This window comes from Haemaphysalis longicornis, unplaced genomic scaffold (genome assembly GCF_048455015.1).
Source record: "Haemaphysalis longicornis isolate Haplotype H1 unplaced genomic scaffold, Haemaphysalis longicornis Haplotype H1 scaffold_1, whole genome shotgun sequence".
Lineage (NCBI taxonomy): Eukaryota > Metazoa > Arthropoda > Arachnida > Ixodida > Ixodidae > Haemaphysalis > Haemaphysalis longicornis.
In genome coordinates, this window is record NW_027526203.1 from 312,032,593 (window position 1) to 312,046,610 (window position 14,018).

General features: G+C 44.3%; 1 protein-coding gene across 1 annotated transcript in view; it reads right to left on the minus strand.

Annotated features, from left to right (window-relative positions):
• Positions 1 to 1,532: 1,532 nt before the first annotated feature.
• Positions 1,533 to 14,018, minus strand: part of Gwl (serine/threonine-protein kinase greatwall) — a 60,950-nt gene continuing 48,464 nt past the window's right edge. Inside the window, exons 12-16 of the mRNA XM_077690974.1 lie at positions 11,655 to 11,747; positions 10,646 to 10,759; positions 7,683 to 7,784; positions 6,632 to 6,742; positions 1,533 to 1,667 (exon numbers count right to left, since the gene is read on the minus strand). Coding sequence (XP_077547100.1) covers positions 1,618 to 1,667; positions 6,632 to 6,742; positions 7,683 to 7,784; positions 10,646 to 10,759; positions 11,655 to 11,747 — 470 coding nt within the window. The 3' untranslated portion in view covers positions 1,533 to 1,617. The remainder of the gene's footprint in view (positions 1,668 to 6,631; positions 6,743 to 7,682; positions 7,785 to 10,645; positions 10,760 to 11,654; positions 11,748 to 14,018) is intronic.

The window sequence follows — 14,018 nt, forward strand, 5'->3', positions numbered from 1 at the left end:
ATTTCGAAGACTGGCAAATGAAGGGGCAACTGAATTTCCACGACTACCGAAAATACCGCTTATAAGTGAGTATGTTCAAGTTGTACAAGGTTCGGTTCAAGTTTAAAGAAAATTTAAATCCAAACTAGTCATTCACCTTGTGCTTACGCTTTTTGGGTTAACAGAAAGATTCTTCAATTTCATGTTTATAGCCTGTCGGACTAGGGATTATATTTAACAATAGACTAGTGGGCTCTGGCTTATTTTATTGCATTTTTCCGGGCTCGGGCCAGGCTTGGGCTCATAAGTTTGTCGGGCTTGGGCTGGGCTCGGGCCCAGATTTTGAAAATTCGTCGGGCTAGGGCCGAGCTCAGGCTCACATTTTAAAATATATAAGTCCTAGTCAATTCCTAAGTCTAGCACTAACATAAATAATGTAGACAAATATAAGTACTTGGCGGTCACTCTCACAAGCAAATTAACTTGGTCAACCCACATATCTGACATTACCACTTCTGCATTACGTAAGCTATGGTTTCTAGAAAGAAAACTAGCATCTGCACCCTCGCACACTAAAATTCTAGCCTATAATGCCTGTGTTCATTCTAAGCTTGAGTATGCTTCCATTATCTGGGATCCGCATACCAAGAAAGATATTATGAATTTGGAACGTATTAACAGAAAGGCTGTAAGGTTTATTTTTGGCAAATATCATAGGTTTGATTCCCCGACCACCTTAATGCAATTAAACGAAATTTCTACTTTAGAAGCTCGGAGAAAGTTTGGTTGTCTTTCCTTTCTTTACAATTGTTTGTGTGGTAATGTAAAAATTGATCTCCCTGACTGTGCTAAACCGCTATCAGCACGACGTACTCGTCATGGTCATGAACATGCTCTAACCCCAATTTTTGCCCGATCAAATGCTTTTAAATATAGTTTTTTCCCTAGAACTGTGGAGGACTGGAATTGTTTACCGTGTGACATCTTTCATTCTAATAGGTTTCTTGGTGACCTAGAGCGTCACCTTCTTTCTTAACTTTTGTTTCTTTTGTATTGTTGTCTGTTGTTTTTGTATTGTTGTCTGTTGTTTTTTTACAATTATGTTTTGATGTATCCACTCCTGCTTGGGCCAGCACATTGGCCTGCAGTATTGTGAAATAAATAAATAAATATGTCGAACCCAGGCTTGGCCCGGGCCATGTCTCTAACAGGCCGGGTCGGGCCAAGCCAAGAAATTGCAGCCTGTGCAGTGCTCTAGTGTGTGTGCAAGTTTGCATGCCTATGAATTTTCCAGCTGCCACACTCCGTGCATCTTACTCTGCTATACCTGGTTATTTGACAGCCGGTGCACGCTGTCACAACCATTCCCTTTACTGTTCTGGAGAAACAAAAGTGCACTTTACCCCTTGGGCTTCTGACTGAACAGCCACAAGTTCCTGTAACCAGCCCACGCAGTCAGCCAAATGCCACTCACTCACACACCCGCGTTTATTTCTCTGCAGTAAAAAGATAAAATAAAACTCTAAAAGCCATAAACGCACACTGTACACACACTATAATAAAAAAAATAAAACACAAGGCTGTACAAGGTCTTGAGCTCTTGCCGGTGAGGTCTTGAGCTCTTGCTTGAGGTGGTGATCAGCCGGAGTCAAAGCTAGAGAGCTTCAGGTTCTGCGCTTCATTCCGTGCTGCACAAAGAGAGAGCCCACACTCTCAGTGTCACCCTAAAAGCAACTGAATTCAAACTGCAGTTTACTTCCAATGAACAGATATGCCTCCGCAACAACCTGTCAAACCCCGTGCGAGTGCTGTGCTGTAGGACTATTTTGAATAGAATTCAAGTCAAGAGCAACATTCCCACCCATGCCATATAGTTTCCGCATGGAGTTTTGACATATCGGCAAAAACCTCAGGTGAATCCTAAGGGTGTGACAAGAGTGGCATTTCTGCTGCTAGGCAAGCTTTACCGATAACTTCCAGTGTACTGTCGGTGTCAAATGAAACACGAACATGAAAATATGAACCAGAACGTAAAAAATTGAAAAATACTCTTCGTAGAGTTCATATAATGGCATGCTATTGGTATATTTGGAAATCCACATTTCCCAACTTTGTTTTTATAACTAAGCCAAGCGTCATTTAGGCTTGCATGGAAAGAAATCGCGCTATTTGTGTGTTCAGGTTCATGTTTTAGTGTTCGCGTTTCATTTGACGCTGATAGTACATTGACAACAATGCTTGTTTAGGGCAATGCTGTAGTTTCTGGGCACAGCACATTGATAGCATCGAATTTTTCTCGCATTCTTGCAGTCGGCAGCCCAGAGAAGCGAGCCTTGCCTTTTGTACTGCCAAGCCATTTGTTTTGGGGCACAGAGTGAAGGAAAAAAAGAAGAAAAAAAGTACTATACTCCCCAATGTGAAATTTGTGCACAGTGCGGACTGCAGTCTTCTCTGTCACGGCGAAGAGCTGCTGCGTCTCTGGAAATGCTCGCGTGATCAGCGAACGCACGGTGGTGCACACTACTCTGTTGTTATCTCACAGCACGTCGCCGCCGCTGAGCGTGTTGTTGTAAACTGTATTTGAACCTCCCGTGCAAATGTCACGTGGGTCAGATGAGCCTCGCAACGAGGACGACACCGAAGGCCCGATGTATGTGCAGCACACAGCGTGTGCTGGGCTTCTGTGGCGCGGCCTCGGCACGCCGCCCTCCCCCTCACACTTTGGCCACACTTTCCTCCTCCATTTTCCTTCCGTCTTCGGTGCCGCCTTCATTTGCTCAGTTTGCAAGTGGACTAAACCAGCTACAGCTTCTAAAACACTTAAATGGAGGAAATTGCACGCATAAACAGAAATAACACGATGGTAAAAACCAAAACATTGCAACCATACCAGTAGTATATGCTCAAGTGCTGCAACTAGAAACCTTGTAAGAAAAAATGTTTTCCCACCAAGTTCGTTTTTTAGGCCCGCTACGAAAGGTCTCTTTTAAAACAGATGCTAAAGTGGAATGCCCTGTCTTTACCAAAAGGTGGGGAGTTAAGGAAGTTAAGGCATGTCTGTAAACTTTCTTTATAACCGTTTACTTTTGATGAATAAACTTCAACTTGATTTGACTTTAAATACAACGGAGGCACATGCCGAGATATGGCACATGAAAAGGAAGTTAGGCACAACTGAAGACAGCAGAAGATAGCAAGAACATGTACAGCAGCACTTGTTTGTGCTCCTTTTTACTGTCTGTTTCGCATTTTGTGCTGTCAGCATTGCGGACTACCAACTAGCCATCTCCCTCATGCTTTTAAGTATAGCAGACGCAACACTGTGCAAAACATGCAAGTACAGAAGAAAAAACATGTATGCTGTGATATCCTGTGAACTGTGCTCACTTTCATTCCCCTACCTTCATCTTGCACTGAACCAGCTACAGCCTCTAAAAACCTAAATGCAGGAAAATCGCATGCATAAACACAAACAGCACGATAGTAAAAACCAAACAAAACATCGTAACCAGACTGTTTCACGTGTACCGTTGTACCACTTTCTAAGAACTGCACCACTGCAAGAAGTGGACAAGAGTGAAGATAAACATTTTTCAGCTCTATTGATTTCTCCCATAATTCCATGGATCCTCTGAAGTCCCCAAGTGTGAGTGCATTGAGGACCTTCTGCATTTTGACTTTCTGTTCAATCACGTTAACCTCAATATCATTTTCAGGAACTAGAAGAAGTCACAGGGGGCAAGGTCAGATGAACTGGGCAGGTGCAGGAGCATTGTGATGCTTTTCAAAGTTGCAAACCGCTAAACAGCAAGCGATGTGTGAGAGGGCACGTAGTGATGATGGAGAAGCCAGTTGTTCCACTTGTTTGTGGCGTTAGCGCTGAATACTCTCCCTTTGGGCCTTCAAAACCTCACAGCAAAACTTGGGGCATGAATTCCCTGCGGACAGTTTTGTGAATGTCGAAGAAAACAACCACCGTGAACTTGACACGACTACAGACATAACATTTTTTTTGGTCACGGTGAATTGGGCAACTACAACTAACCACAGCTACTTCGCTTCAGAATCATGGCCGTAAACCCGTAAGTCATTACTGGTTACGATATTAGAAATGAAGCTGAGCTCGTTTTTGACTTGTTGTCCGAGTTCTGCCCCCGCAGAAACACAAAGGAACTTCTGTTCGTCGCTGAGCAGCCTTGGCACAAGTTGAATATGTCGCACAAAATGCACTGCACTGTTCTCCACGACTTTTCTATAACAGCACGACCATCATGGACAGTTCCCCTACTGTCTGCCAGGACAGCCTTATAAGCCTCAGCTATCATTTTCTCTGTTATATATGTTGACAGTCATCCAGAACACTCACTGCCAGCAGACACTCCGCCCCATTTGAAGGATTTGCATCCCGAAAATGCACCTTGCTGAAGCTTCCTGCTGCAGCATACTGCGAGTTTCTGCAGCAGTTTTACGAAGTTTGACGCAAAATTCGACGTCCATCATATTGGTTGAGAAGAAATGCGCCAAATAGCTGAAGCACAACACTGCAAAGCCACCCTGAAGGGAACAACACCTCCTCCGCTCACTGGCATGGCTATTGGGGCACATAGATGCACAAGGCTGACTATGTGCTCGACACATCAGGCAGCAGCAGCAGAATACAGTGCACTGCCCCCGTTTGCATGCTCCATTTAAAATCCTCAACTTTTGGGTACCACCTCGTTCACAATACAAAAGCTTGACTCTAAGCGGCAAACTATTAGCTAATATTCTAAAGCACACGATAGCAGAATTTGCATTTAAAGGTGCTCATCTAGAACTACTCACCTCCTCCGTCATAATATGATGCACTAAGACAACTGCGACATATACTAAGGAGGGGGTGGGCAGTCAAAAACAGGCAGTCAGTACACCGACTCCACTCCAAAATGGTTCAGCAGTGAAAATAAGTATACTGTGAACAAACGTGACTTTCTTTTTCTGGAGCACGATAAAACATTTTGGGCCAAAGCATAGCAGTATTTACCATCATTCTTATCTATAGCATCAGATATAAGCGTTCATGTCACTTGCTGTAAAAAAAAAAAAGTACACGAGTTTTACAAAGCATCCCGCGGAGGGCGGTATATTTGCTGTCACCAAGCACAGCCACCTCGGCTGTTGCTTCCGTATATTATAAAACATCCTGGCATGGTAATATCCCACTCAGGAAAACTGCATGGTAACAGAGATATCGGTTTTGGTGTTTGTGAATACTTTTTGGACACGAAAATCATACAAACAAGCGCTATACTCATCATCATCATAAAAAAAAAACAAGTGACTTTTTTTTTTTTTTTTTTTTTTTTTTTTTTTTTGCGGTGAGCATCCAGAGGGAACACGGCGAAAAGAAAGTGGCACAGGCGGCCGCTCTGGCCAGAAGTCCAGCTGTGACAAATCCCAGCCGGTTTTTGCCTCTGCTCTTCGTTCTTCCGGCACTGTGCGCCCAGATGGCGGCAGAGAATCGGGGCCAATTTTGCTTGCCTATTGCACCGCTCCTATTGCAAGCATTGAAAAAATATTTCGTTCATGGGAACTATTTAGTGTATTCTTGCTGCTGATCAACTTCTCTTTTACTTCTAAAACCTCTTCACCTTCCCTTGAAGGGGGACACTGGTCTTAAAACAACTTTTAATTTTCGAGTAAACTTTGTGAAACTTGACAGTCTTGGTGCTTTTTCCTCACTGATTTCAAATATGTAATTATTTTTTCAGTTGGTAAATTAGTTTTCTAGATAATTAGAAATAATTAGCCATTTTGGTCAAACATAGACAAAACAGTGTTGATCATAAAACTGTAATCTTTATATTTTCCAATACTATGAACCCTGGTGAATGCAATAATCGAAGCACTTTTTTGATGCATTGCTTGGAACTAATTTTACAGCTCATTAAAATTCAGTGTTTGAAATGGGCACTCAAAATGGTTCCTTGCTACTGGTGCCACAAAGGTGTAAAATTAGTTCCAAGCGGTGCATCAAAAAACTGCTTTTATTATTGCATTCACAAGGGTTCATAGTATTGGAAAATATAAAGATTACAGTTTTATGACCAACACTGTTCTGTCTATGGTTTTACCAAAAATGGCTAATTATCTATATAATTATCTTGGCAACTAATTGACCAACCGAAAAAATAATGGCATATTTGAAACCCATGGGAAAAAAAACAGCAGGACTGACAGGCTTCACAAAGTTTACTTGAAAATTAAAAGAAGTTGTTTTAAGACCAGTATCCTCCCTAAGTTCTTTATCTAAATTCAGTTTTTAACATTGCCGGTTTAAAAAAGATGAAGCCGCAGAAGAACAGCAACAACAAAAAAACATTGAAAGGTTCTAAGATTGCTAATTTGCTGTGATCATTCAAGGGTAAAATACAGCTAGTATCTGTTGTGCCCTCATTATCCCTGCCGACACGCTATCATCTGTGACCATGACATCCCTTTGCACAGCAGGCGACAGCTGTACAAAACTTACCCTGACGCCTATTTGGCACTGGCTGTTCGCACTTACATTGCTAAGTTCAAAATGGCCCCCTCCTTCCCAACCACTCGGACAACACAGTGTCTTGGACACGACAAACAAATGACAAGGATGAATGCCACCAAAGCGACCCACCATTGAAGTAGAAGGTGTCTGTGGCGCTGTCTGGATGTGGCTTGAATGGAGGCGTCTGCTCCAGGAGGTTCTCCCAGGGGACTTCACGGAAGAAGGGCAAGGCCTGAACACCTGCGTCAGACATCTTCACCTCTGTGCCAGGCCCAAATATGCTAGCAAGGTGGCCAATTTTGGCCCCCTGTGGGTCTTCAACACAAAATCAGGCATGGCTCTCAACTACGGTGGACGTGACACATCCACGGGGTCACACCTGCCACTGGTTGCATAAACCAAACTTGATTACTCTCGCGCACAACACAAACTGAAAAACACCCTCCTTGGGGCACTGAAGTGATTTGTAAACAATGTTGGATTACTTGCGTAAATTGAAGTCTGGAGTCCCTAGGTCATGTTTCGACCAGTTTGCAACCAACTTATTTAGTAGAAAAATCAATTAAAAGGTGCTGTCCTTTCTGCATCCTCCTAGCTGATTTCCTATGACGTTTCATGCGATACTTATATTTGCAGGCTTGGCTTGGCTGCGCCCACTGTGCAACTTGCCGACCCTCCTACAGAGCCAGTCGGCCGGCCGCCTGTGGGTCATCGCAATTCATTTGCTCATATAAAACTAAGCCACGACAAGATTTGTTCGCGGAAGAATGTGGCTTTAGTTTGTTTAAGTTTAGTTTGTTGTAGTTTACTTTGTTTAGACTGTATAAAGCTTAGTAAAATCGATGAAGCCAAAGTATCTCCACACAAGCACACATGCAATGCTTTTCGGACTTCGCTTCACTGGAACTGTAATGTGCATATTCCTATGCGACTGGTACACTGGTAGAAAACCTAAGGCCAATTAAAGACAGAAGAAGGGTCAGCGAAGTTAATATAGGTAATAAGGAATTAAAATCAACCGAAATGTTTATTGTAAACCTTAAAACCAAGATACGGGAAGCACTTTTTGTGCTGGGTGAACTGGCACAGCGGTCAGCAGCATGACCACACATTTGCGATCGCTTTAAAGTTTTCTTTGCCAGCGCTATCAAGAGGGCGGAATACTCTTTGAAGCACCTACCAGAAAAACCTGGCCGGGCCTCTGGGTCTCGGATGAGCAGCTGCTCCACAGCCTCCATTGCTTCGGGAGTCAGGGCCTCCTTTCCCGTCGGCCACGTCAAGCCTGAGTAAGGGAGTGCATGGTGGCCAAGCAGCCTTGCCTCATCGCCGTGCACGAGGACCACTTTTGAGCAGCTTTGCATTTCTCAGCATACATATCACCCGATTTTTAATGCGTCAGTCCAGCGTGCACCCATTTGGTCACGGGAGTAATACCTGTGCTACACGAGCATTTGAGAAGACGTTTCAGTCGAATGGCTAAATGCCATTCGAAGTGGAAGGAGTTCCACCAATCTACACGACAAAGGCAGTCGAAAGTTTCTGCTTACGCCCGCCATGTTTTGGTGTCGCCACTGCTACCCTGTTTCATTCTTGGCAAAAATTTAATTTTACAGTTAAAATGGGCAAGAAAATTATTAGTGATGAAATTGGTAACAGTCTACTAGTGCACACAAAACATGCACTGACAACAGGGGTTTCTTTCTTTTTTTTGCACCACCAGTGTTTAGAGTACCAAGTTACCTTGCAAACGTACAGTACAGCAAATGATAGAACAAAAACAAGTGAAAAAGTATGAAGATCGGGCACTTTCAACACTTTTGGGCACTTTCAACTCGTAAAGAATTGTTTTTGTAATTACGGCATGCAGGAACTGTGCCCGAGAGTACGATCGTTCGTGTATCGAAGGCCTTTGAAAACCTCAAAGGTTGTTAGTGTTGCTCCTTTGACTCAAATGGCATTTCAACCAAAGGCCTTTGAAAAACGCCATGTGGCAGCTCAAAGGTGTCATTTGAGTCGGATGATATTCGACTCAAAGGCCTTCAAAATGCTCATGTAGCACAAGTATAAGGCAGCTAACCTTGTTTTGTACTAAGCTCCAGCAGTGGCCAACTAATGGCTCGTTGATGCCTTGTATAAATTCAGGGTTCGTACAGGTTTCAAAGGCAAAAATTCAAGAGTTTTCAAGGACTTTCAAGGACCAGAAAATACATTTTCAAAGATCCCAACTAATGTTCAAGTTGGCATTATCCATAACTTTTTCAACATAATGCAAAAGTTGTTTATAGCACAATATCTGAGAGCATTAGGCACTCACGTACACCACCAAGTTCTCTTTAAGAAGCTACTACTACCTGGTGCCTTCACGTTGTCATGTCTTTCTAGTGCACACTCTCCCATTGAAAAAGTGTCAAATTTTTTCTGCATGGTTTGCATTTCAAGCGATTCATGCCCATTAGATCAGGGGAAACCCTGCCTTTGTACAGGTTCTTGCTCAGCCACTACTGCTGAAAGGCGCACTTCCCAGGCTGACGAACTTCAGTTACATCCACATCCACCGCGTGCAATGTAAAAGGAAACCCAGAAGGAGCATGTGAGGCGCAGCAAACAAGCAATGAGAGAGTGTCTGCAGGCTATGATGTCACCATAACGATGGAGGAAAGATTAAAGAAGGCAAGAGAAGCCCGATTCCATTGGATTATATCACAACATGAATCGGATTGAAAAGTTCCTGCCCCCCCAGTGTTGCCTTGTAACAAAAATTTGCTAAATCTGTTCTAATTTTGCACAATACATAGAAATGTGATTGTTACAATTTTTTACATTAGTTAAAACATAAAATCAATGACAACAATTTTAAATCCTTGTTCAAAGACAGAGACACTGATTGCCACCATGAAAATTAAGGGTTTTCATTTTTCAAGGACCGCTAAAAAATTCCAGGATTTCAAAGCCTTGAAAATGACTCTTCTGAATTCAAGGGCTTTCAAAGTTTTCAAGGACCAGTGCGAACCCTGATAAACACACAAGCACCACCGTCTACACTGCCTCATTTAAAACAGTTGGTGCATTGCTGGCCAACACTCAAATTCTCCCAAAGCAAATGGGGGCAAGGCCTCAATTGCCCCTTTGTGCAGTACGTCAATATATAGGCCGTTTACTAGAATGTCAGCTGCTTCGGCCCACACAGACTGCTTCTGTGTACTACCATGGAAGGCACTCTGCTAGGGGCACAAGCATGCCGATTAAAGGTGGTTGCTAAAAAAGCAGCAAACTTAGTGCAAACATATTCTTGGAGAGTCACCATTTAAAACTTGTGGCCACAGGGAAGATCACATAACAAAAAACAAAGAGCATTTATGGCACATATTTGCTGAAGCATTTCATTGCCGAATAGACCCTTTGCAAAATGGCCAAATCGTTGGCAGAAAAGCAGCAAGCCACTCTGGCAACACTGTGCACCAGCTGCGCCGCCATTAGAAAGGAAGCGAAAAGGCTGCGAGCACAGAGTTTCTATGGAGTAACTACCATCCACCGTCCACGTAATTGCATACGCGTCGTGGGGCAACAGATTCGTGAAGCCATGGGCGAAAACGTGCAACCGCAACGGCATTGCTACGACCTGCTTCCTTTCTAATGGCGTTGTCGCGTTCACCACCAGTGTTAGCACCGCTGAATTCTCAGTGCTGTCCGCCTTTTTGCAAAGGGTCTATTACCCAGTCATTCACTCCTTCCTCGCTCCCTCTCACCAAGCAAACTCTGCACTCTGCAGATCGGAAATGAGAGCAAGGCAACTGAAACGACACACAGGAACAAGCACCAAGTAGTTCGCAAATTAAATCAGACCAAAAGCCAAATTTGGTTGCTGGTCGACGAACATCATGTTTTTATGCGCCAAATTTAATTAATGTCAAGTTACTTGATTGAACGAAACTTAACCAAGAGCTTCAACTCGCTTTCCCAACACAGGTCAAGTTTGCCCTTGTCAAGTTTGTGGTACCAGGGAACAATGCACTATTGACCAGCCCCAGCGACTGCCTTGCAGCGGCACTATATTCCTTCTCCCTGAAGTCTCTTAACTATATTTTTTGTTCCAGTGTTTATGCTTTCATCCACGCCATAACCCAAAGCCTCCACAGGGCCCACCTCCATGCTGGATGTTGTCGAACACTGCCTCGAGGGTCTGGTCGCAGAACGGGGGCACCCCCACCATGAACTCGTACAGGCATATTCCTAGTGCCCACCAATCCACCGGAGGACCTGCAGTCGCCTCAATGTAGCTTTAGTTTACCGTACTGGTGCAAGAGTGCACACAACACTGGTTTAGCACTTGTGCAGCTTGGAATTTCTCCAACAGTGAGTGCTTTGTGGCAATGCTGCCAGCTGCACCTTTCAAATTGAAGAAAAAAAACTCCTTGAGCACTTCCAAGTAGTAAGAGCACTTCAAACTGATTCAAATAGTAAACACTGCTTGGGCATCGTTCAAACTTTTCAATACCGACACATCAGTACTCAGGAGACCATTCCACGCTGTGTATGCTCGCACAAATGTTGATATATTTTGCGTGGCGGCAGAGCTTTAAAAATTTCTGGGGACCGTTAACACTGATCAATCCCCTCAGGAGGTACCTGTGGGTCCAGTTTAAGAATGTTCTCAACCTAGGGTCTTACACTGCAAGTGGTGACGAAAGCTTTGTAATGATATGTATTACTAGGACCCACCCCTGTGCAACACACTCAAGTGTGCAACCAACTGGCACAGCTCAAGTTATAGAATCTCTCATGCATTCCTGACCATTGTTACATAAAATTACGAGGCCTAAAATGTACTTTCTATTCTGCTAATTTCTGGTTTCTTCAGTTTAAAAATAGTGTACCGTCAACTGAGGCTCATTTATATAGTACTTCAGAGTCCCACTTGCATAACTGTAAAGCACTTGCCATGCAGCGGACAAAACGTGCAAATCTTTAGATGGAAATTTAAAAGCAATCCTAAATAAAACAGCAAGAACTAAAGATTATAAAGATGCTTATACATTTCAGCACACTAGTAGCATTTACTGCAGTCAATTTCCTTTGTAGACATGGAAAAAATCTTTGACAGCTTTCTACAAATTGAAAATCTGTTCTGTTTCAGCATTTCAGTGCGGCCCACCATGTGGCTGTCCTAGCAGCAGCTCGGGAGCCAAGTAGTCCGGTGTACCCAGCAGGCGGGCTCCTCGCGACACTTTGGGTGTCCGCAGTCCAACTGCAAGGCGAGAAACAACGGACGTCATTGCTTTTTTGCTTCATCCCTTGCATCCCAATTGAACTGCATGACCCTTGGTGATGCAGGAAACATGTACGTACTGATTCCTGCTTGTTTTGTTTTTTTTTACCAAGGAAGAACAAGATCCACGACAAGTCACTTAATCGGGGGGATCCGTGAGCTTCCAAAGACAAGTGTCATTGCGACAACTTTCTTCCCCCTATCTGTTACCTAACCGGTGTAGCATGAAATGAAGTGTTTAGATCTGGGTGAAATCCAGTGCTGGCCATGGAGGAAAACAAGAACAATGGGGAATGCCCACCGTTTACTTCAACGCAGTAAACTAGCAGCATGTTGAATATAGCCCACCTAGGTGCTGAATATAGCTCATCTGTATATGCTTCATTTTGTTCCTCCTGCATATGCTTCGCAGAGTTGCGCGTCTGATTTCCACGAGCAGCCGCGCTGCCGGTACCAACTTGACAGGAAAGCCCACTTTCAGTGCTTTGCACCGAACTTCTTTTCCAGTTGTGTGCAGGTCAGAGGCTGAGGCTGTCCCGTGGAGCTTCAGCCCCACGCAGCGGCCGACCCAGTCAGCCAGCAGCACACACACCAGCTGACTTCGCCCTGCCGCTGCAACCGCCACGGTGGCTCCTAGATGCATGATGGGTGGCTTCCCTGCAGAACTTTGGAACTCAAGATGGCAGGTGGATGCACAACTCTGCTTCCCTAGGTGAGATATATACAGGAACTCTACATCTGACTGCTAACAAAGAGACCTCTACACCAATCCTGCGTCATTCTGCCTGCTGGGCACTTACCGTTTAAACATGAACATAGGTAGAGTTTTCCCTCCAAACGCATATGAAAGTTGCCCTTCGTCCTACATACCGGTCATTGGCAGAATCAGTGCTACCTTTATTAACACTGCCAAATGCGTGAGCGAAAAATGGCCAAGCAGCTACTCTCCTGTTGCTCTCTTCTACCCTTTCCCGCTCGCTAGCCTTCCTGCGTGCATGTCTGCCAGCCAACGCTGCTTCGCAGAAACTATGCGAAATAGTTGACAGTTTGTCTACTGTTCCCTAGGTGGCACTCCTGCACCTTCTTGTTTTCCTTAATGCCTGCCTGTCTTAGTCAGCTGCTGATAAACCACCCACGCAACCGCGGACACAAAACCACTTGTGCTGCCGCAGGCTGATGCGGCTTTTGCGCGCTTACCTACTTGGACTCTGGGTCCTCCTGTTCCTTATTAAAATTGCTATATCTACCATTACCGGCACAGCGGACGCAAACCGCTTCATTGTGAAGCAAACCGTGTCAAGCTGAAAGGGTACGAAGCCCTGCGAGAACTCAGGCCACAAGCTGAGCGTCTAAGGCGTTAAATTCGGCATTCGCATCACAAATGCTGTAGTATCAGCAATAAGCTCTTTTCTGTTTGCTTTTTTGTCTACCCAACAATAAATATGTTCATACCACTATTTCAGTTTGGCCGCCGTCAGTAATTTTTTGAAAAACGCCGCAGGTATAAAACGAGTGACAGGTTTAGCGAGATCCCCCGTGACTTCGGAACTAACACCCCGCCACGGCTAACATGTGAATGAAACGGCTCTTGACATTCAACAGGAGAGGTGACAGACATGCACAGTACAAGTAGGAGCAGCATTTTCAACTTCCGGGCAGTGACGTAAGGCGGGACGTCAGCCAGCGTGCGCTGCATAGCGGACGAGCGGCTGAACTAAGCATCCCTACTGTTTCCACTGGAAAGCGGGTGACATGTTAGGCAATATTAATACAGGTGGCATTGGCAGAATGTAAGTTCATCCCACGAAAGCATCTTACTGCTATTGCCATCTCCTGCATCTGTGCGACAGCTATCTAGTGCACACCGGCTTCTCATGTTACTTGACCTTAGTTCTTGCTTGTGTATGAATTCTTTTGTGTTTTGTGCTGCTACTAGTACAGTGCGCAACACCTTTGTCTATAACACTGAGTTCAACTTCAACTAGTTACCTCTCAAAACTGCGGACTCAAACTTGTCACAAAAAACATTGAGGTCAAAATATATGGTTAAGACTTCAGAATGACACAAGAGTTTTCTTCAAATGCTTTTTGGCCGAGGCAAGATAAGGCTATAAGTACGAAACCTGTGTTATAGACAAGTGTGTTGTCCTCTGTACGTCCATGATGGAAGTGATTAAAGCTCGCTGAGGGCAATACAGGCTGAGGGCAACATGATGGCCTTTGAAAGGCGTTTGATACTGGCAGAACCAG